This window comes from Pempheris klunzingeri, chromosome 19, assembly GCF_042242105.1.
Source record: "Pempheris klunzingeri isolate RE-2024b chromosome 19, fPemKlu1.hap1, whole genome shotgun sequence".
NCBI lineage: Eukaryota > Metazoa > Chordata > Actinopteri > Acropomatiformes > Pempheridae > Pempheris > Pempheris klunzingeri.
In genome coordinates this window covers 21,058,015-21,079,257 of record NC_092030.1, presented here as the reverse complement: position 1 = coordinate 21,079,257, position 21,243 = coordinate 21,058,015, and the positions used below count along the sequence as shown (strand labels likewise).

General features: G+C 44.4%; 1 protein-coding gene across 1 annotated transcript; it reads right to left on the bottom strand.

Annotated features, from left to right (window-relative positions):
* Nucleotides 1–69: 69 nt before the first annotated feature.
* zmiz2 (zinc finger, MIZ-type containing 2) lies at nucleotides 70–19,343 on the bottom strand. Its single transcript, XM_070850398.1, has 19 exons — nucleotides 19,239–19,343; nucleotides 16,180–16,297; nucleotides 14,416–14,618; nucleotides 12,491–12,659; nucleotides 11,307–11,510; nucleotides 10,440–10,652; nucleotides 9,390–9,473; nucleotides 9,120–9,297; nucleotides 8,285–8,426; nucleotides 6,787–6,865; nucleotides 6,418–6,549; nucleotides 6,201–6,306; nucleotides 5,790–5,947; nucleotides 5,611–5,678; nucleotides 4,912–4,980; nucleotides 4,576–4,817; nucleotides 3,358–3,479; nucleotides 1,116–1,322; nucleotides 70–188 (listed from the first exon to the last, which is right to left on the bottom strand). The coding sequence occupies exons 1-19, from the start codon at nucleotides 19,286–19,288 to the stop codon at nucleotides 81–83; spliced, it is 2,652 nt and encodes an 883-aa protein (XP_070706499.1). The 5' UTR covers nucleotides 19,289–19,343; the 3' UTR covers nucleotides 70–80.
* Between the last annotated feature and the right edge of the window lie 1,900 nt (nucleotides 19,344–21,243).

Here is a 21,243-nt window from a genome sequence, read left to right as displayed (position 1 = left end):
CAATGAGGGCAGGGCTACAGCAAACAGAGAAGCAGAGGCCGGACTGGAAGGTGACCGCCGCTACGACCACGCCGGGGCGGTCAGTTGTTCTCGAACAGCGACAGCAGGTCGTCGCTGCTGTTGTTGGGGAGGTCGGGGGGGCCCAGGTAGGACAGCAGCTCGTCCGGGTTGGTCAGCTCAGGAAGAAGCTTCACGACAGACAGCGCAAAGAAACACAGAGCAGCTAAATTAAACACCAAATCAGCAGAGATATGAGGGGATGAAAGTATAAGTTTAAGATTTAAGGATAACCCCCTTTCTTCTAAAAGACTGGTAGGTCAAAAAAGTTGGAATTGGTCCAGTAGATCGCCTCAGCCAGACCTGGAAGATCCTTTTGGTTTAACCACAAACAGCCGTTATATCGCTCTCTGCAAACACACCAGACTCCATTCAAAAAAACACTGATTTTACTTCCATTGACTGTTGATCCACTGGACCAGTTCCAAACTTTTGCACCTACCAGAAATATGGGCCCAGCATTAAAAAAATATCCAAGTTAACATGTAAGTGCACTACTCAAGTGATCACATGATTCCTCACAAGATCAGGTGCTCAGTACGGGACAGCCAATCAGAGACAAGGATTTACCCTACACCTGCCTTATTGTTCACTTTTAATTTCGTAGCATGTTATGGTGCAAAAAAAGAGATTTAAAATCTATAAAATCTCCAGAAGCAATTAAGATGTGAATTTAACAACAATCTAACACTTTATAATAAAAAACATACAAATAGGGGAATTAAATTTATCTTTTAAATGCAAGAAAAAAAGCTGTAATGGAAACAAAAGCAGGAAAGAAATTCTGAAAAACCGGCCTAGTATAAATTACACACGTGGCTTCGGCTAACGTTCGATCGCAAAGGATCTAACCAGAACAAACTTAAAGGAAGAGTTCGACATTTTGACCCTACCAACACCTGTGAAGTCCTGGTTAAGAGATAACCTGCCGCACTATAAAACCTCTAGAGAGAGAGCCAGGCTAGCCGTTTCCCCCCGTTTCCAGTCTTTATGCTAAGCTAAGCTAACTGGCTGTGGCGTCATATATGTGCACACACGATCGCCAGGTTTCCACTCACATCTAGTGCATGATCGGCTCCCTCTCCTCCAGGCGCCCCCGGGCCTCCCAGACCGAAGGAGCCGTCGCCCTGCAGCCGGGAATTCTGGGAGTTGGCGTTCCGCTGGGGCAGCGGACTGCCGGCGTCACCGAGACTCTGACTACCGTGAACGCCTGAACTGTGCTGCTGCAGCATGCTATGGTGGTCGATTCGTCCGGGGTGAGGCGTCTGACGGCACACAGGAAGACACACAGGGACACAAAGAGGAGAATCTTTATTTTACCGTGATAAAAATGGCAGTAAATTGACAGTGGGGGACGTCTACGCTCTATGAAATCCTTGTGGTCTTCTCTGAAGAGGCTGAACACCAGAAGTGTGTGACAGTAGAGGACGACGGACACTTTGCTCGAAAACCTTTAAGCGGACAGCCGAGCAGCTGGCTGCGACAGGCCGTATGTGGTTTAGCTGCTTCGGTATGGGAGCGGATACGGTCTCAGTCAGCGCTGTCTACTTCAGGTTCAGGTCAAGGCTCTTCACCGGACTCACAGGCCAGAAGGAAAAGACAGTCAGCACACTACTAGGATTTGTCCAAACAGTTTCAGCTACTGAGGAGTCACAGAGACTTAAAGGCCCCGTTGTGTGTCCCTATTTGTGCTCCTGCAGCATCTGAAGAGAAACACACCAGACTCCATTGACAAAAACAGTAATTCTACCCTGCAGAAAATGGAAGTTGATGTATCGTTGCTGTTACTTTGGTGTTTTAACGTGTTAGTTTGGAGCTGAATTAAGGCTTTAAAACACCAAAGTCACATAATAACACAAATAAACTAGCCAACAGAGGCAGAGGTAGACCAGCAACTCCTGTGTTCTGCAAGGTAAAATTACTATTTTTGTCAATGGAGTCTGGTGTGGTTGCAGAGAGCAATATAACTATATAATTTGGGGCAACTGCACCCGATCAAAGTATGTCCACTAAAGCCACCAAACTCCATAGAGAAAAACAGTAATTTAACCTAACAGAATAGAGGAGTTGTAGGTCTACTGCTGCCTCAAGCAGTAGCAGTTCTTTTGTGTTAATGTGTGACTTTGGTGTTTTTAAAGAGTGAGTTTGAATCTGAACTAGCATGAGAAAACACCAAAGTCACAGCAAGTAGAACAGCAAACCCCCGTGTCCTGTTCTCTAAAATCCCTGTTTTTGTGAATGGAGTCTGGTGTGTGTGCAGAGAGCGATATAACGGCTGTTTGTGGTTAAACCAGAAGGATCTTCCAGGTCTCTCTCTGTAGGGATCCTTTCCATGATGCTGTCACACACTTAGAATAACACTCTGAGCCTGAAAAAATAGGACCCAGGTTTAAAGATACCAAAGTTCTCCTTTAGATTAGAGTCATTTATCTAAATTTGATAGCAACGTAGTCTCACTAGACAGGTCAGCAGTGTGAGCTTTTAATGATTGATGGTTAGTAGTTGTCATTTTTTAGTCAGAGTACAGAAAATAATCATTGGTTGCAAAACTTCAATGAGGAACAGTGTGGATAAGCCTTATGTCACACATAGTATCACTATTACACAGTAAATCTTTACAAATATAGAGTTTCATTTCTGAAAAAGGTAATTTCTGAAGACTTTCATCTTAAAAACAGGTTAAGAGTTTATACTTTCACAACAATTCATACGAGGTGGAAACCGGAGGAAGGAGGAGGGAATGCTGCATTTATTGGGGACTATTTTCAGCAGCGGATTAATCCACATTTGGTGCTCTAGTGAGTATTTGGGGCAGCAGGACGGTGTGTGTGTGTGTGTGTGTGTGTGTGTGTGTGTGTGTGTGTGTGTGTGAGCCAGTACAACAGTGAGGCTTGCTGATGTGTTGTTTTGGATGAAAGAACATATGAGCAGGAAAATCTACACTTGTTTTATACTAGTTTTGGTCTTTATCGTGGATTTGAAGAAGGAGAATAAAGACATCATTTCACCAGACTGGTGGCTGATTAGAGGCTGAAGAACAGAATCGAAGTCTGTTTTTACCACAGATTCAGCCTCCGTTTGAGTTGCATAACAGACACTTACACAACTGTGTGTCTGTACGTGAAGCGAGCTCATGCAACAGTGCCTTCTGGCTGCCGCCTATTCATCCTCATTGATGCCTGCTCAACCATTAAGGAGAACGTCCTGAGTGGAGCGAACAGAAGAGACGCTGCCCCTGTGTGTCTTCTCATACGTGTTATGTAAGGGGGGGGGGGGGGGGGTGTCTTAGAGGTGTCTGACCTGCTCAGACTGGTAGGGGAGTGGCGGTGGAGGTCCAGAGGAGGCGTACTCGCCCAGCGTCGGGGTGCCGGGGGTGTTGGGGAAGTCTGTGAATCCCGTTTGGCTGGAGAAGCCCTGGCTCCCTGCAGGAACAACACAAAGCTCATGTTACTTCCAGTGGGCACATACGAACAGGTCAGCGTACGCTTTGGCTTTCTCTTGTGTAAGAGAGCGGCGTGCAGAGAAAGAGCCTCCAGCTGTGGGGTATAAGAGGACGTGTGCAGGGGGAGGGAGGGGGGCGCCGACATTGTACTCACTGGTCTTTGCTCTACTGCTTGAAATACTGTTCTGGGTCACCTCCCATCTAAGAGCAGATGACGTGTTAGACTGAGCTCGAAGCTGTGACTGTGGACGGTGAGCGTATTTACAGATCACACACATTACGTACAACACCGGTCGACAGCAGACATGCCACAAAACCAGGTTTATAAAGATCTGACATCATATGCATATGGTCATTGGGGGGGTCACCTAAACCTGTAGATCCAAGAATAAACTACCCAGGATTGTGTCAGTGGTGACTAATAACATATTAAAGAAGGCCTTTATCCCAAAGACTCAAGTTTTTGACATGAGCAGCTTCTTAAATGTGTAATTCCATTGTTTTTTAATGTCTAACTGCAGACAAATCTCTATTCTACTGGCTTAATGTTGTCTCCCACGGGCCTTATCACAGTAATAACACTGTCTGTCTGTCTGTGGATAGTTGAATAGATGTGTCCATGACTAAATAAGCAGTAATCAGTTACTTTCACTTAATCAGTAAGACCAGTTCTCCTTCCACGACAACTTTAAGGCTGATTATCATTCATGTCGGCATTAATCAGGCTGAAAGGAGCAAATCTCTGACGTGTTGGTGCAGTTAGAGGAATTTGGTGACGAACAAGTCTCACAAATACAGAAACAAAGATTAATAATTAAGAAAATGTTCCTGTACGACACCCAGTATATAAATAAAGGACTTAATTAATAATCAATCTGTACTTATTTCTGTTCTTGTGTTGCAGCATCGACCAGTTGCAGGTCAATAAATGCTCTTATCCTAATATTTACACTACTTTTACTTTACTGTGTGTGTGTGTGTGTGTGTGTGTGTGTGTGTGTGTGTGTGTGTGTGTGTGTGTGTGTGTGTGTTCCCACCACTGCCTCACTCCTCACACCTGAGCGCTGGGACTCTACCTGGCCTGTTGTAGTCCGGCGTGTTCCTGCCCCCTGCAGTCAGACTCTGGTAGGGGGACGACGCCGGGCCCAGAGCAGCGATCATCTCCATCACGTTAGGCAGGACCATGTGACTCGGGCTGACCGTCCGGCAGCGCTTCAGCACCGGACCGTCGGGCTCCTCCTTTATGTGCAGGTCTGGTTTGACGGGCACCGGCCTCCAACCGCACACCGGGTCTATGGTGATCTCCTCGTAGTCAGAGCTGAGGAGGGAAGACGTGGACGGGGCTTTGTTTTAGTGACACACAACAGTTAGTGGACAGACAGGTTTTTAATCAACAAGAAACACACACTGACTTCTGGATGTAGACGAGGATCCCGAGCATGTACTGGTCCACCTCCAGCCCCTCCAGCAAAGCCGTTTTACTGTGAAGGAGAGGAACAAACTGCTGGTTACATCTAGTGCTCACAAGACCTGATTCTGAGGCCTTGACCACAGGTTTACTGTGTTTGACAAAATAAATCTTTGTTTTGCAAAATATCTCCGTCTACCTGAGGACGCAAACGCTTAAAATATTCACTGCTCCCAGTTTTCACTTCAATTAAGATAATAATTATAATATTATACCTGTTTTCAGTGCTTTTATCACAGACCTTTATCATGTCCTGTCCCTTTCATTATCTTATCTTCTTTCATTTAAATAAAATCATCCAAAACCGTCGTTTGTGTCAGACTTTAAACCGCAGCACCGCTACGTTAGCTAGTAAACTTGGCTGATTGAGCAAAGCAGACGTAGACAAGCCGGCAGTCTGTCGTTCTAGTTTCAGACGTGAGCTCATTACGCAAAACAACAAGGGACGAATGCACGAGTTGAGGTGAGGAGGCATCGCTCCGTTTCACATGGAACAGGAACTGGAGCTTTGAAGAAAAAATCTGTATTAGCGACCTAAAACTTTAGTGACCTGAAACACAGTTTTCTTGCGGACGAGAGGCCAAAATGCAGAGTGTGTGTGTGTGTGTGTGTGGCCTCAGTGAGACCTGGATCCAGTACGTACTTGCACACAGGACATCTCCAGGTCCCTCTTTCACAATTCAGCTGCAAATACGACTCCAGGTCGAAACACTGCAACATAAATAAATACATTGGATTGAGAGAATTTATTTGTATGTACAAGTGTGTGTGTGTGTGTGTGTGTGTGTGTGTGTGTGTGTGTGTGGGAGAGAGAGACCACACCTGTATGTGCCTGCAGTCATGGCCTCTGGCCGGCAGCTGGATTCGTCTGAACGTGATCGGACATTTGAGGGAAACTTTGATTGCCGTCTGCTCCACACCGTCCTCTCCGTTCAGACCTGGGGTCCCCGGGATGGTGCCGCTGCTGAAGTTCCTCTTTACTGAAACACAAACAACAAAACTACTCTGTTGAAAAAGTAATTCTGCTGCTCGGAAACTACTATTACTATTTGTCATTTCATTTTCTTCAAACGTAAAATAGCTTTAAGAGACGACCAAAACAAAAAAGGCTGCAGACACAAAGTATAAAGTAACATAAGTATCTCAGAAGAGTAAAACACTTGTGCAGAACTTGAGTAAATGTCCTTGTTTGCTGTGTATCGGTGGAGAGAGAGCAGCTGGATGTGGACTCACTCTTGGTGATGCAGTGCTCGGCCGGCAGGAGTCTCTTTTTCATCAAACCCTGCAGGACAGACCTGACAGACGGCCGGTGGACCAGCTGTAGCACAAACAGGTGGGACTACGGAGAGCGAGGAGGGACACAAAAATTTAAAAAAGCACATTTAAAACGGGGCTTTGATCCGTCACATCTAAGAGATACAGAGGAAGGTGTCGTTTCAAGGCTACTCACACAGCAGCAGGCGGTGACTGTGATCTGCACCGTGTTACGTCCTGGCTGACACACTTGCTTCAGGTACAAGGGCTTGTGGGAGGTTTTGTTGTCGCCTCTTTCGATGCACAGAGGAGTTGCGTTGACACTGACCTGATAAAGAGGAGAGAAGTATATTTATTTCATTCTTATTTAACCTAGTTGTTGATGCTTTTAACACACCGACACCCTTAAACAGATGTGACTGTGAACACATTTCATCTCTGGGACACTTTGAGGTGTGAAATCTCGACAGTGAACACGAGTGATGACTTTTTCCAACACTATCAGTCCTAAAATAACCAGGACTACTGAAACAATCATCTGAGAAGAACAGCTGCTGATGCTCACCTGCACAGACGCAGGCCAGTTAGTGTTCATTTGTCTGTCCTCGTGGTGGTAGCACTTAAACTGCAGCTCCAGATCGGGCCTGCAGGGGGAGACGCAGCACAGACGATCAGGAAGAGACAGGGTGGGGTTATCAAACATTCCTCATGTGTTTTTCCTCATCTGGTGTGTTTTTTTTTTTTTATAAAAAAAGAAATCAGTCAGGAAGGGAAACAGAGGGAGGAGTACGGCTGTAAAAAGCCACATTTCATGTTGCAGATGGAGGTGTTATGGGGAGGTAACGTGTCTGGTTTGTGGTGACTGTCTCCTGTTAACACTGAGAGAGAGGCAGTGACTCTGTTTCACCATGAAACAGCAGTTTGTGAAACACTTAGTGTGGATACATCAGATATTCAATAGCAATCAGTGCAAAGGCTATTAGAGGTACAAACACACAGTGGAAAATATGAAGAAAGAACTAATAGAAAAATAAAAACACAAATAAACTCAGATGGAGAAAGAGAAAGACGATAAGACTTTTCTTCTGGCTTCATGTGAATCTTCCAGTTTCAGCTCTTCCTGCTGTGTGCAAATCTGTTTTTACTTTTTATTCATTTTTTTTTAGTCATTTTATTTGTGTGTCTGCATATTGTTTCCTCACTGTTTTGCATTTCTCTGACCAGCACAGACGTCTCCTGGTCGGTTCGTCCACTGGCTCTCGTCTGAATAAACTGTCGTTGTTACTTTCATGAGGACAAAAACCTTCTCTCGTTATTTTCCTGTTAATTTTGACGCAACACTAAATGTCCCCACTAGTGGAGGACTGGTGCTGGATGGGAGGGAGCGGCTCATCAGAGACGCAGGAAGAAGAACAAAGATGAAAACATGTTTTGTTCTTAGCAGCTTTGAGTTTCTCTGCTCTGCTCATTTAAAGTCAGGCTTTCTAATAAATGAGCTACAGAACTTCCTTTAATTCATAACTATTTATTCACATGCTTTTATTGTCTTTTAATGCTTCTTCTCTTTAGCTTTAACTACTTCCCATGTAATGTTTCTGTGCCTTGTTGTCTGAAAGGTGCTACATAAAGAAATGTGCCTGTCCTGGTGCGGTGATGGATTAAACCTGTCCACCTGTCCAGAGGTGTGTGTGGATGTATAAAGAGACCTGGACACACACAGCGCTGGAGGCAGGATTTTCATTCCTATGAGAGCTGCTCTGTGGCGCATGAAGCCAATAAAGTTCCACTTCCTGGGTCCAAAATGACCTGGATCCTCCTCGTTGTTGGGCCCATGAAGCGTGGCTAACACCTGGTTAGCTCTCTGCTAACTTCAATGGGCATAAACTGATTCAATCACGAGGCTCTTCTAGACTTTCCAAATGTTATCGAACCGAATGGATCCAGCTCTGATGGTGAAACGACTCATGGGGCCACTTCCTGGTTGCAGCTGTGAGGGTGAAAGGTGAAGGAGGTGAAGGAGGAGAAGGAGGAGAAGAGGGAGTGTTTTTGGAGAGCCTTCCCACCTCAACATGAGTGTTTTGTAGACGGAGTCTCTGAGCTGGAAGGCGTGGTTACTGACGGCCAGGTTGTGCTCCAGCCTGAACGGCTCCAGCACGACGCCGTCTCTCACCGGGAACGTCAGGCGCAGGTCGTCACTGGGGTTACCTTCAGCGGGAAACACAGGCGGCTTTTAGAAACAACAATCTTCTGAGGAACCACGTCGAGGGAGAGCGTTTTTATATTCCACATATATTGTGCTTGTTTATTTGGAAGCTTTAGTTCTTTTACAAACCAAGATGTTTTTATGATATGAAGAGTTTCTGAAATATGTATTATTACTCATTTAGTATTATTATACATATTAGACCATTAATAAATTAATTAAAGTCGATTAACAGAGAATTTCAGCTTCAGTTTCTCTCGTGTGAAGATTTGCTGCTTTTTCTCTAATTTATTTTTTTAATTTTAATCTAATTTTGTTTAGTTTGAGCACTTTTACTGCAGTAATACTACTAATAATACTTTAATACTTTAATACTACATTCCCCTCTTTATACTCACACACCTTTGATGGACTTTTACTTGTTACAGAGTGATATTAGTACTTTTACTGCAGTAAATGGCCTGAATACTTCCCCCAGCACTACAGACAGATATACTCTTACCTCTGAAGGACACCCTGTGCAAGTTTCAGTGCTAACTGGACTATGAGGAGACGTCACTACATGTAATCCAGCCGCTTTAGTTTATTATTATTATCATTAAATCTAGTATAGAGTATAAATGACAGAGCAAACCAGGCTTCTGTAACTAACTAACTGTGTTTTCGGTGCCTCCTGGTGCCTGATGATGTCTCACCTGTAGGGGGCTGCTGGGTGATGATGTTGGGCTTGGTGTCCGGTGGAAGGTAAGGGGGTTTAGTGTCCTGGCCCGGGGACAGGTACGGAGGAATGGACGTGCCAGGTGTCATGGGAGGCGTGGGATTCCCTCCCATCGGTGAGCTGGGATACCCGGGCATCACCCCGCCCCGACCTGGCTGAGAGACGAGGACGAGGACGAGTGTTTAGAGCTGCAGGTCGTCGCCTCATCGCACAGAATATCCCTCACAGCAGCGCACACACCACTTACCCCGCTGACGGCAGCCTGTGTGAAGGCGTTGTATCCTCCTGCCCCTCCAGCTGGCAGGCTGCCCTGACCATTGAACGGCTCCGACTGAAGGACACAGACAGGAAACATGACACCAAGCTAATGATCCGTCCAGACGGAGCTCAACGGTGTTCAAGAAATTAGATCTGAGCGCCTGGGACACCTCAACAGCTCTCATTCAAAACAAATGTAGGGTTGAGTCAATGTGCTCGACTGTTTCCAAACTGCTTTTGATCAAACGTCACCAAATCAGATGGAAGCAGAGCCGCGAAGATCATTTTCAATATAGTTTAAACTGCTAATTATTTTCTCCATGAATTAATTAATAAGAAAATGCCCGTCACAGTCTCCTAGAGCCCAGCGTGACCTCTTGTTCTGTCCAAAACCTCTTCTCAATGATATAAAATAGCCAAAGAGAGAAAAGTCTTTGCACATTTGAGGCCTTTCTGCTGGAAAAATGTCTCAAATAAATAAAGTAATTAAATTAAAATGTAAAAACATTTAAAAAGTGGCCCAAGAATGATGCTTAAGATTATTAACTTCCATTTAAATTTTTAATAAACTCTCTTCTGTTTTCTTATTTGTGCTGCTTTTATTGTGAAGGTTTTCTAACCGAACTTTTGTTTTGAAATCTTATCTGAAGGGATTCTCACTCAACATTTCCCCTTGTGTTGTGTGCTAATGTTTCAAGCTTATATAATTTTTAAAATATCAAATATCACAGTTGGTTATCAGCCCTTAACTTGTAAATCAGCAGTAGAACTGATTAACTCAACTTTTTTGAGTTATTCATCAACTTAACTTTATTTATTTAGCATCTTTCATACAAACATGCAGCCCAAAGTGCATCAAACAGCAAAATGACATCAATAAAATGTTAAAAAAAAGGGTCAAAAATACAATAAAATAAACATAAGGGATCAAATTAATGTGAAACCCAGGGATTAAACCTTTACCCCAAAGCCAGATTAAAAAGATCGGGCTTTAATTTCCTTTTAAAAATACAGAGACAGCTTTTCAAACCATCTTTACCTTATAATACTGGGGGGGATTCGGCTGGCCGGCTCCGGGGGGGAACTGCGCCGGGTTGTGTGACCCAGAGCCGTACTGTCCCATGAGAGGCATCCGACTGGAGGGGTACGAGGGCGAGGGGGCGCATCGCTGCTGTGGGCCGGGGGGGTACTGCAGGGGCTGGTTAGGGTACCCCGACATCCCACCGGAGCCGTACTGCTGCACCGGGAAACCCTGGACACAAAAAAAGTGATACCAAATTAACAATGATACCAAATTAAACAGTAAAATAAACACAAGAAATAGAATAAAAGATGTACATGGACACATAAAAGGATTAAACATCAGTAGACGTTAATGGGACTGTACTGTATTTCCACTATGAGTTAACCTACTGGTTATTTTCTTGATTGATCGATCAGAAAACAGTGAAAACGTCTTGAAATGATTCGTTTTGCAGACGAATTCAAACACATTAACTTTAAAATTAGATAAGAACAGAGAAAAAAGCAGCAAATCCTCACATTTGATAAGAAAATATTTGACATTTTTGCTTGAAAAATAACAAATAATGACTCAATTAATTCTCTGTTGGCTGACGGTTCAGTTAACGGACTCATTGTTTTAGCTTTAATCATAACTAATATCCACTTAAGTTTTCTTTTGGCTACAAAATTCATGTAAAATCAAACCAACAAAACACAAACAAGAATCAAATGATGACATTTTAGCTTTGATTTATAATAAAAAACACAATATTTATTCTGTGTATTTTAATTTCATAAGTATAAGCAGAGTGTCTGCTGAAGGGGAGGGGCTATAATTTGATATTAACAAGGTAAAAAAAGTGTGTCGCCTCCTGCAGACCCCCCCTCTGACCTCACTGACCTCTGAGTGAAAAGGCCGTTTGAGCCCTTGCGGTCCGCCCTGATACCCTCCGTGCTGGGGCATCTTCTGCGCCTGGGCAGGGTGCGAAGGGTACAGGCCTGCGGAGGAGGGCGGGGGTCCGGGCCGGGAGGGGACCATCCCTGGGGGGCCGCGGGGGCCCGAATGGGACAGGAACTGGGTGCTGTAGGAGGATGCTCCACCCATCTGGGAGGGAAAGGGAAGTACGACAGCGAGGGGTCAAAACAAAGCTCACTGGGCGTTTAGCACGGCATGGAGGGCGCGGGGGGGTCGGCGGAGCGCTGACTGTGTGTCAGAGAGGGGAAAGTTACACAGGAGCTACAAATAGATAAAAACTATGGTGACACAGTGACTTTGTGGACAGTTTTATTCAGAAAAGATCAAATATCCCCACTTTTTTTAACCTTACTGTGTGTGTGGGTCACTATTAGCCTTCTATATGACTACATATGTGCAATAATATGATACTAAAATAAATAAATGGCTTAATTCTTGCTGGATATAAAGATTTATTATAGATTATTGAATAGTACATAATAATTATAACATGAGATAAACTTGCTCTTTGCCAAATAATGAGATGTTTTAGGTTTAAGTGTTAGAAATATATATATTTGTAACTACCTGATAGATGCAGCAGTATACCTACAACTTCTGTAAAATTACCGTTTTTCTCTATGGAGTTTGGTGGCTTTAGTGGACGTACTTTCATCGGGTGCAGTTGCCCCAAATTATTACGTTTCGGCCATTGCAGCCCATTTCGTGGCTACTGGCTGAGGCGATCTACTGGACCAGCTCCAAAGCTTTTTCTACCTACCAGTCATTTAGACACCAAATTGCATTGACGAAAGCAGTAATTTCAACTCGCAAAAAACACAGGAGTTGCTGGTCTACAGCTAGTTCAGTAAGTTAGTTTGTCTGAGTTATAGTGTGATTTTGGTGTTTTAAAGGGTTAGTTTGCATCCAACACAATATTTGTTTAACACATTGCAAACAGCAGCAGACCAGCAACTCCTGCGTTCTGAGAAATAAAATGACTGTTTTTGTCTATGGAGTCTGGTGGCTTTGCAGAGGGTGATATAACGGCTGCATCTGCCCCTGCTGTCCCTGTGCAGATCCCAAGCTGCAGCACCGACAGACACGTTTACCCGGGCAGAGACGTTTACCTGTCCATAGCTCAGCTCCTGGTTCTGTTTTTCCTGTATCGCTGCGACAGTTGCCGTCGCAGTGGCGGTCGCCGTGGCAGCTGCAGCAGCGACAGCGGCAGCGGCAGCCTGAGTGAAGTCTGAGGGAGGACGAACGCCCATGCCGGCGCCGCCACTGTTACCAGAGTAACTGCAGGAAAGGAGAGGAGGGAAGACGGGGATGTGAGTGGGTGAGGTTTCGTCACCAGCAGTGAGTCAGAGCAGTTGGTGAAGAGCGACCACGCTGGCATATGCATGAAAGAAACAGCTCAGTGCTGCACAGAAATATACAACACTGTTTAACCATCAAGGTCAAGTTCAAGTATTATGTTCTTTCATGACGAGAGCACGGCTGTTAAAAAGGAACAGGGAACTCTAAATTATGATTTTTTTTATCTGCTAAATAGGAGTTAATTATGTTTTTCAGCTCTTAGAATTGCATTAACTTTACTTCCTTATTGAGACCCTGAGTTTTAAAATAAATTAGCTGTGGTCTAGCCCTGCTCTACCTGAGCGTCAAGGACAATTAAAACAGGCTCGTTTTCTACCTTAAAAAAACATCCACAGGGTGTATTTATTATTCCAAGTAGCAAAGACAAAAGATATTTTATCCAGGACTAAATAAACGGAGGTGTCGATAATTTAGTTTGAGCGGCAGCATGGTGGTTCTTCTGTTCTGAAATCTGTGCAGTTCAGGGACAGGTGAGTATTAGCAGTAAATTAAATCTTTTAATGAGTCTTCATTAATTTTCCAACATGAATGCACAAAGAAATTAAAAAGGCAGATGCTATTTGCACCCGGGTGCACGTTGGGGAGAGTTTTGTGTTTATATACCTTAACTAGCATCTTTTCCTTGTGATGCCTAAACCTAACCAAACTGCCACTGGAGGCTGATAATAATAAAAGAAGTCAGCAAATAAACACATGAAATAAATAATCTATTTTGTAAGCTGGTCATCAGTTTTTATCCTGCATGACAGGACTGGGAGGAAACAGGCGGTCTGAATTAATGAATAACAGTAAGGCATCAGATTAAATGAGGAAAAGATATTTAGCTTAACCCTTTCATGCACAGAGGTCACTACAGCGTGCAGCTCTTCAGAAGCTGTTTTCTTGTATATGCATGAGTTTTGATGGCGTAGCTGCACATCAGCCGCTACAGTGAAGCTGCTGCATCATCTCATCCACTCAGAGTGAAGCCAAGATGGCCGACAGACAGACAGAAACACCAAGGTGCTCATTTCTTTCTGTTCAAACCTTCTAGAAAAAGAAACCCCTGCAGGTAAGAAACATATGGGGACATCAAGTAACATCTAAGGAGTCATGCAATTGCTAAATTTTCCAAGTACTGATTTTATATTGGGAGGAAATTATGATTAATCACATGTCCACTGAAGTGCACATCATGCATCAGTAGCTGTATGTCAACTAGTGGACATGTAAAAATATCTTTTCAACAGTTAAAATCTTGTTTTTCATGCCTAAAGATGAATAAAAACACTCCTTTTTAAATCTCTAATATGTAAAGTGAATGACACTCTTCCACAACTTCATCCTGGCGTTTGTGAAACAGCTCAACAAATAATAAATTAACGTTGGCGACTCTGGTTCCCCAGAGGATGATCCATCAGTGATTCAGTGATTCACTTTCCATCTCACTCTATCAGGAGGTGAAGGTTTAAGTTTGTCCAAACCAACAGCTTTCCCATCAGCCTCAGTTTCCTTTTCATCTTTACTATAAATTAGCAGATGCTAACACGCTAACACGTCGATCTAAAGCCCAACAGTCCTCTGAGACCATCACAGGAGCACCTGAACGCAGCATTTTATATATAAATATTCAAAAACCATGATTCTAAATAAAGTTTCCTGTGTATTTAAACCACGGCGAGCTCTTTCCACCCACCTCCCACCGTAGGCGGAGGCCGGGTTGTAAGCAGCGCTGGGGCGTCCGTACATGACCGGCTGGCCGTAGCCTTTGGAGACGGCGTCCCCGTACGACTGCTGGCTCATGAACTGGGAGCCCATGCCGGCGCCCATGCCAGGGCTGCCTCCAGGCATCATGTGACCGCCGGAGCTCTCGCCCGGGCCCATGGGCGCACCGAACACCTACATGGGCAGACAGAGGAGTGTTATATGGGCGATAAAGTGGTGAATGAGTGGAACAGAGTCAATCAGAGAGAGGATGGTGGTGGTAAAGACACACCATCAGCCAGACAGACTGATTTAAATACAGTCACATGCAATAAACATTTTATTCTTAATGGCTGCAAAGTCCTAAACATTTTCCAGAAAGTTTCCTGGAAACATGGATGACATTTGGTACTGAGTGAAGGGAAATCCTCTAAATAAACTCTCAATTTAAACCCAAATAAAGCCCCATTAAGTGCAGCAACCAACAGTTAATTAATTTGATTAATGTGCTGATTGTTTGGTCGACAAAATGTCAGAAAATGTGCGAAAAACGGCAATTAACATTTCTGTCAATTAGAATTTGTCTGTATTTTCTCTTAAAACTTGACAATTAAGCATGAAATTTAGAGAAATATAATTATTATTCATATAAAACGTGACATTTCCCAGGATAACAATGTCGATGAAATGCTTCGACACCTGCATTCATAATCAGGAAGTTGTGAAAAAGACACGCTAAAGAGGAAACTGAGGAGGAAAGAGAAGACACATTTATCACTCCCACTAACAGCAGAGTGTAGGAGTGACCTTTAAGAGCAGCCACTGTTTATTTACCACTTCATAAGATCAGTTACATCAGCGCCCTGAGACACCGCTGACTGGATTCATCCTCCGCCTGCTCCATTGATAACTAGTGTGACTCTTTTCAACTCACTTTTATTATAAATAACACACATTTAATTGAGAAGCAGCCTTCAAATGAGGGCAAAAATATGGGAAAATGGAGTGAAAAGTGAAACTAAAAGAAGTTCTTAGAAGTAATTCTGCTGGTGATGGAGGATTCGTTACTAAATCTACATTTTCTTGCATCAAATCATACAAAGTTGGATTTCCAGTCCTGTAAATGTGACTTGGCCCACGAAAAGAATCATTTATAAAGGACGAGAGTGGAAGATTTAGTGGTGAGAGTGCAGCCAGCAGCTCGTCCCTCCCTTCAGAGGATCTACGGTGGCCCGCGAGGATTCACGCTCACTTTGTGCTTAAAGAACACGTCTCATCATCACTAAATGATTCGCTCCGTCAAGTTCAATCTAAAATCAACTTGCCTCGATAATTTACGAGATCCCCTGACGTCCCTTGTCTGGAACAGGCCGATTTCTTATTTCCATGACTTTCCAGAAATAAACTGTAAACTGTCCAACTGTCTCGACTGTTTCTATATTTTCCCTTCACTCTTTTTTTTGGGCCTTATTTTCCAAAAAAACATCCCAAAACAACAGAACAGCACAAGACACAGTCAAATGTGATACAAAAGCAATGTATGTAACAAACACAACCAACTAAATAACAGAAAAAGATCCTGTTTTGGATGAAAATGCAGATTATAGCTGCTTCAACTGCAGTCTGATACATTTGGGCTGTGATTTTATACACAAACAGATAAATTAAGCTGCCGTTGTTGGAAGTGGTTTACAGCACACAAACACAGGAGGAGATAAAATAAAAGCGTCCCCCCGGGTACTGAGACGTGCGTTACCTGGCTGTGTGTGGGATTGGTCACGCCCCACACTGTGGTTACTACAGAGAGAGATCCTGGGTGCTGATTGGTGCCTGGTTGCCAGGAGACTGGGTCATTTAGGTAGGGGCCGTCGCTGCTGCAGGAGGATATGAGGCCGAGTTACTGGGATGGTTGGGAAGGTTCAGCAGAGAGCATTCATCCACATATTATCAATATCAGAGACATGCTTTCATGATTCCCTCATTCTAAAGAAGCAGATTATTATTGGAGCTTATTTGCTGAGCAGTTGCGCACAGACAGGACGGAGTCGGTGCATCATTTACACCTTGGTGGGCTAACGATTAACCTGAGCACGCTTGATTCATCCGACGGTTGAGCTCTGCTTCCTCTTTCTAAACCATTTCCTCTGCAGGAAAATAAGACCCAGCATCACTGCCACACCACATTCGCCATTTCGTCCATTACTGATGTGCGTTTTTACATTTAACTGTCCATTTTTCTGACGTATCACCTACAGTAGACGGCAGTCAGCACGTCCACAGTTTGGAGAAGCAGGCAGGAAAACAAATGTGTAGCGTACGCTATATTTGGAATATTTTCACCACTTTACATTGCTGTCAGACAGCCCTTCTCTTTCTCTCCTCACGCCCCTCAAAGCCACCAGACTCCATTAACAAAAACAGTCATTTAACCTCGAATAACACAGCAGTTCACTGGGCTACAGCTGCTTTGATCGACTGATAAGCATGTTAGTTTGGATCTGATCAAACCATTTAAACCACCACAAGTCACACAATAACACCAGCAAACTAGCCGATCAAGGCAGCAGTAGACTAGAAACTCCTGTGCTCTCTGTGGTAAAAATCACTATTTTTGTCAATGGAGTTTGGTGGCTTTGAAGTGAGCAAAGAGAGAAGGAGCATGGCTTCAGTTCCCCATCAGAAAGGACTGTCTACTGAAAATATTCTGAATATAACGTTCACTTAAACTGATGTTGATTCTTTTTAGTGGCCCTTTTTATTTTCCTGCTGTCATCTACTGGAGGTAATAAACCGACTATGAGTAAGTACGACACTTCAAATAATCCAAACTACAACTTTAAACTGACATTATTTCAAATATACAAGATCAGATTTAACTATCTGTCTCTTTTTTCCTGGTTAGTTTTTTTTGTTTTTAAACAAACAATCTGTCACATTTTCTGAGGCTGCCTGTCGTGTCAGTGATTTGGCAGCACGGCTCGTGTTTTCATGGCTCTCCGGAGAGAAATAGAGCAGTCAACAGGCTTTGTGGCTGCAGTCAATTAAAGAGTGCTTTGACTTGAGTAAACACAATCAAGCTGCTTCCAAAAAGGCTGAAGAGACAGCACTTACCAGCCGACCGCCTTGACAGTTTGTAATTAAGAAAACTGACACTGACTGAATCCTGTCTGATGGAAGTCATTTATCATTTCCGTCCTTTTCTTCCTGTTGATCTCAGGGTGGAAACTCCTGAAGCCGGACAGTAATCTGTGCAGGTTCGGCCCGATTTTAGGTCGCATTTCTGCCTGATGGGTTGTCGTTTGACGTGCGGTTTGAGGGGGTCACGGTGCCGGAGCGATTGCCTGAGCGATCAACAATCTGGCTGGCGACGCTCGGCTGGATTTCTGGCATGTCAGAAATTTTAGTCAGCAGTCTGAGCAGCTCCACGGTCCGATTCCCCACATGACCGCTGTCCAAAGATCCATCAGAAACTGCAGTGAGCTGGTTTTCATGTCACTGCAGGAATATCCTACATGCTGTGGATAAAACTGCAGAAAAAACAGCTCCAGAACAGGACAGGCAGCAGATTTTCTGCAGCTCCATAAACATGATCTTACATTTGGTTCGGAGCAGAATGATGCCATTTGAGGACTTGGTCGTCCTTTGTGAATAAATTTTATTGGAATTGTAAACGGATAAAAGCATCCGGGGATTCTGTGCCAACGTCATCGTCGGTCAACTGATTCTGGGAGCAGAAAAGTCTGATGAAAGCTGATTACAAGGTGCATACGTCACTGATTCAGACTGAAAGCCTGATCAGACTCATCGTCTTTGATCAGAAAGTTTATAGTTTATTTAAATTTTGGCTGTTTTTGACGTTTGTTTGGGATAAAATGATTGTGTGGCTGTTTGTGCTTCATGCTTAAGTCGATAAATCTGTTGAAATCCCAACATTTAACTTAGAGGATCAATAAAAAGCGTCTGCACAGCTTAATATCTGCATTGACGGCAATGGATGGAAACATTTAATGGTAATTTCTGAAGAGCTGCAGATGGAAACGTGAAGCTCAGGCTCAGCGAGGTGACACAAAGAGAGTCTTGTCTTCGTCCACACTCTTATTTTAAGAGCTCAGATCAGGTTTGTGCGTCCAGACATCATCAATCTATCTGCGCTGGCTGCCGACATGATGGACTTTAGTGTGTTTGCTGCTCTTACAGCAGTGAATTACAATCAACGTGGTGTGATTACTGTCCAGTGTGTGCTGTCCGGGGAGTGACGTCGGCGTAAAAACACACTCAGACGGAGACGCATCTGTAAAAATCTGATTTCAAACCACCTCTAAATGTGGCCTGGATCCAATCTTTAAAGAAACACCACACATTTCATGTTTTAGTCTTGCTGTCCAGACTTGGTGGGGCTTGTGTTGCACCTTAAACAAGGTTTGCCTTTAAGCTGGCTTTGCTTCTTCACACTGAACCAAACCCCCCGTGTGTGATTTCAGACGCCGTAAAGAGGCTAAAGAGGCGTGACGTGTAACAACATCGGCAGCGTCTACAGGCGTCCCGCCCTGCCGGCTCTCAGCGCTTACACTGGCGTCGCTGTTACTACCTCCACTAAAACGACACCCCCCTCCCCCCCACCGCTCCATCCAAGTACGTTTCACACAGACGGCGAGGCGGCGAGGCCTTGGAAAGGCAGAGTAGAGAGTGGCGTTTGTCTTACAGGCCCCCGGGGGCCACAACAGGCCGCTGGGCAGAGCAGGTGAGACGTCACATGGTTCACCTGAGGACACTGGGCTTAATGTCACTGCAGTGTGTGTGTGTGTGTGTGTGTACCTTTGTGGAGTGGGAGGCAGGGAGGGTTTCATGGAGTTGAGGGGGTTCATCGGATGAACGGGGGGATCATTAGAGAGCCCCCACTGTCCTCAAGAGGCAGCCCTGAGAGGGAGAGAGACAGACGCATGAAAAGGCCGTTACTCAAAGCTCATTTGCTGCACAGCAACAATTTATCCCCACCGTAGCCCACACTGTGTGCACAAAGACACAGTGCCCTCCCACTCAGAGCCACTCACTTTAATCTGTGTGTGAGAGTGTGTGTGTGTGGACTGTGCACATCAAAACGTTAGCCTATCACTGACTGCTGTAGCTCTGATACCTCTCAGAGGAGGGGGAGGGGTGCTGGAAGCTAAATTTAGCTTGTTGATTTCAAAAGGAATTTAAGAGAACAGAGATGTGAAGAGGCAGACTCTCCTCTCAGCACACACACACACACACACACACACACACACACACACACACACACACACACACACACACACACACACTCACACATCCTCTTCTTGGTTCATTTAATATCACTCCTGCATGTCTATCTGCCACTTTTCCTCCAGAACCAGATGTTTTCACTATTCTCTACATCTTCCTCGTCCCTCTTCCTTCATCTGACCGTTACCAGCTGACGTGCTCGTTTCCCAACATCATCAGAGCCTTGAACACACCACCCCCCCCCTCCTCCCCTCCCTCGTTTCTCCTCTTTGGTTTCTTGTCTTGCACTCTGCAGATTTGGGTCAGACGCCACACATCTTGTGTAAAAAGGAAGGGATGGGGAGGGGGCTGCTCAGATCACATGACCGTTATACCTGTCCTATCAAATGGAGCCGCCAGCCTCCAGACACCTCCACTTCCATCACACACGGCGTTGGAGGAGGAGGAGGAGGAGGAGGAGGTGTAATAAGATGTCTGTCTATAAGATGCTGTAATTGAACAGAAGGCTGTAGCTGCTGAGGAGAGACTGAGACACGCTGTTCTCTCACTCTGACTTCAGCTTCCTGACCTTTTCCTTATCACTAACTCCTCCCCTTCCTGCGACCGCTCGCCGTGCCCCTCGCTCCGCCCGCCCTCTCCAGCCAAAACTGTGACCGGAGGCGCCCGGCCGACCCTCGGCCGACCCTCCACAGCGCTGCGGCGTTTTGTTTGGACTGACTGACTCACTCGAGCCTCTTGTGCAAAAGCAGATGAAAGACGATTATGACAGAAGGAGGTCCAGGCTGTTGGTGGAGACACTTTAAAACACCCCCCCCCACACGTTCATTTCTAATCGCCCCCGTCAGAGAACAGCGGGGCATGAAAACGTGTTCAAATGTGAACATCCAGCAACTTTTACTGCTTTAATTCTCTTCTTTTAATTGGATTGTTGGTTTATTTCGATATTTAAAGGCCAGATATCCTGTTACACCCTGTTGCCTAACATTCTGTTTCTATATCTAATTGCTCTTTGCACATGTCTTCATAAATCTCTTGCTTTATCTTTTATCTTAGAACAGCCAAAGGATTTCACACAGTGTCCAACCAGCGATAATAATAAACATCTCAAGTGTTGGCTGGTGTCTTCGGATCCAAAAAAATACAATGAAATGGTATAAAAAGGCCAAATCAGGACTTCCCACAGACTTTGATCTCACTTATTGTCTTGTTAGTGCAGCTGACAGTTAATACGTACATGCACGTAGACACAGTTACCTTTAAACGACGTGTTTCCACCTCCCAAAGCCCCGAAACATTCAGTCTACAGCGAAGCAAAACAGGAAGAAGCAGCAAATGTTTCACTGAAAGCTGTTAATATTGTTTTAGTACAGATTTAATTTAGGGGGAAGGTGATGATGTGATAACAGTAAGAACACACCATCAGTACTGGGAGACAAAATGTGCTCATGTTTCAACAACTCTGACATTAAAAAACTTTGGTCAAATGAAAAAAGAAGAAGACAAATTTGTAGTTTAGTGCCAAAGTTGAGGCATCACAGGAAGAAGTCCATCTAACCTGCAGTAATCACCACTAATA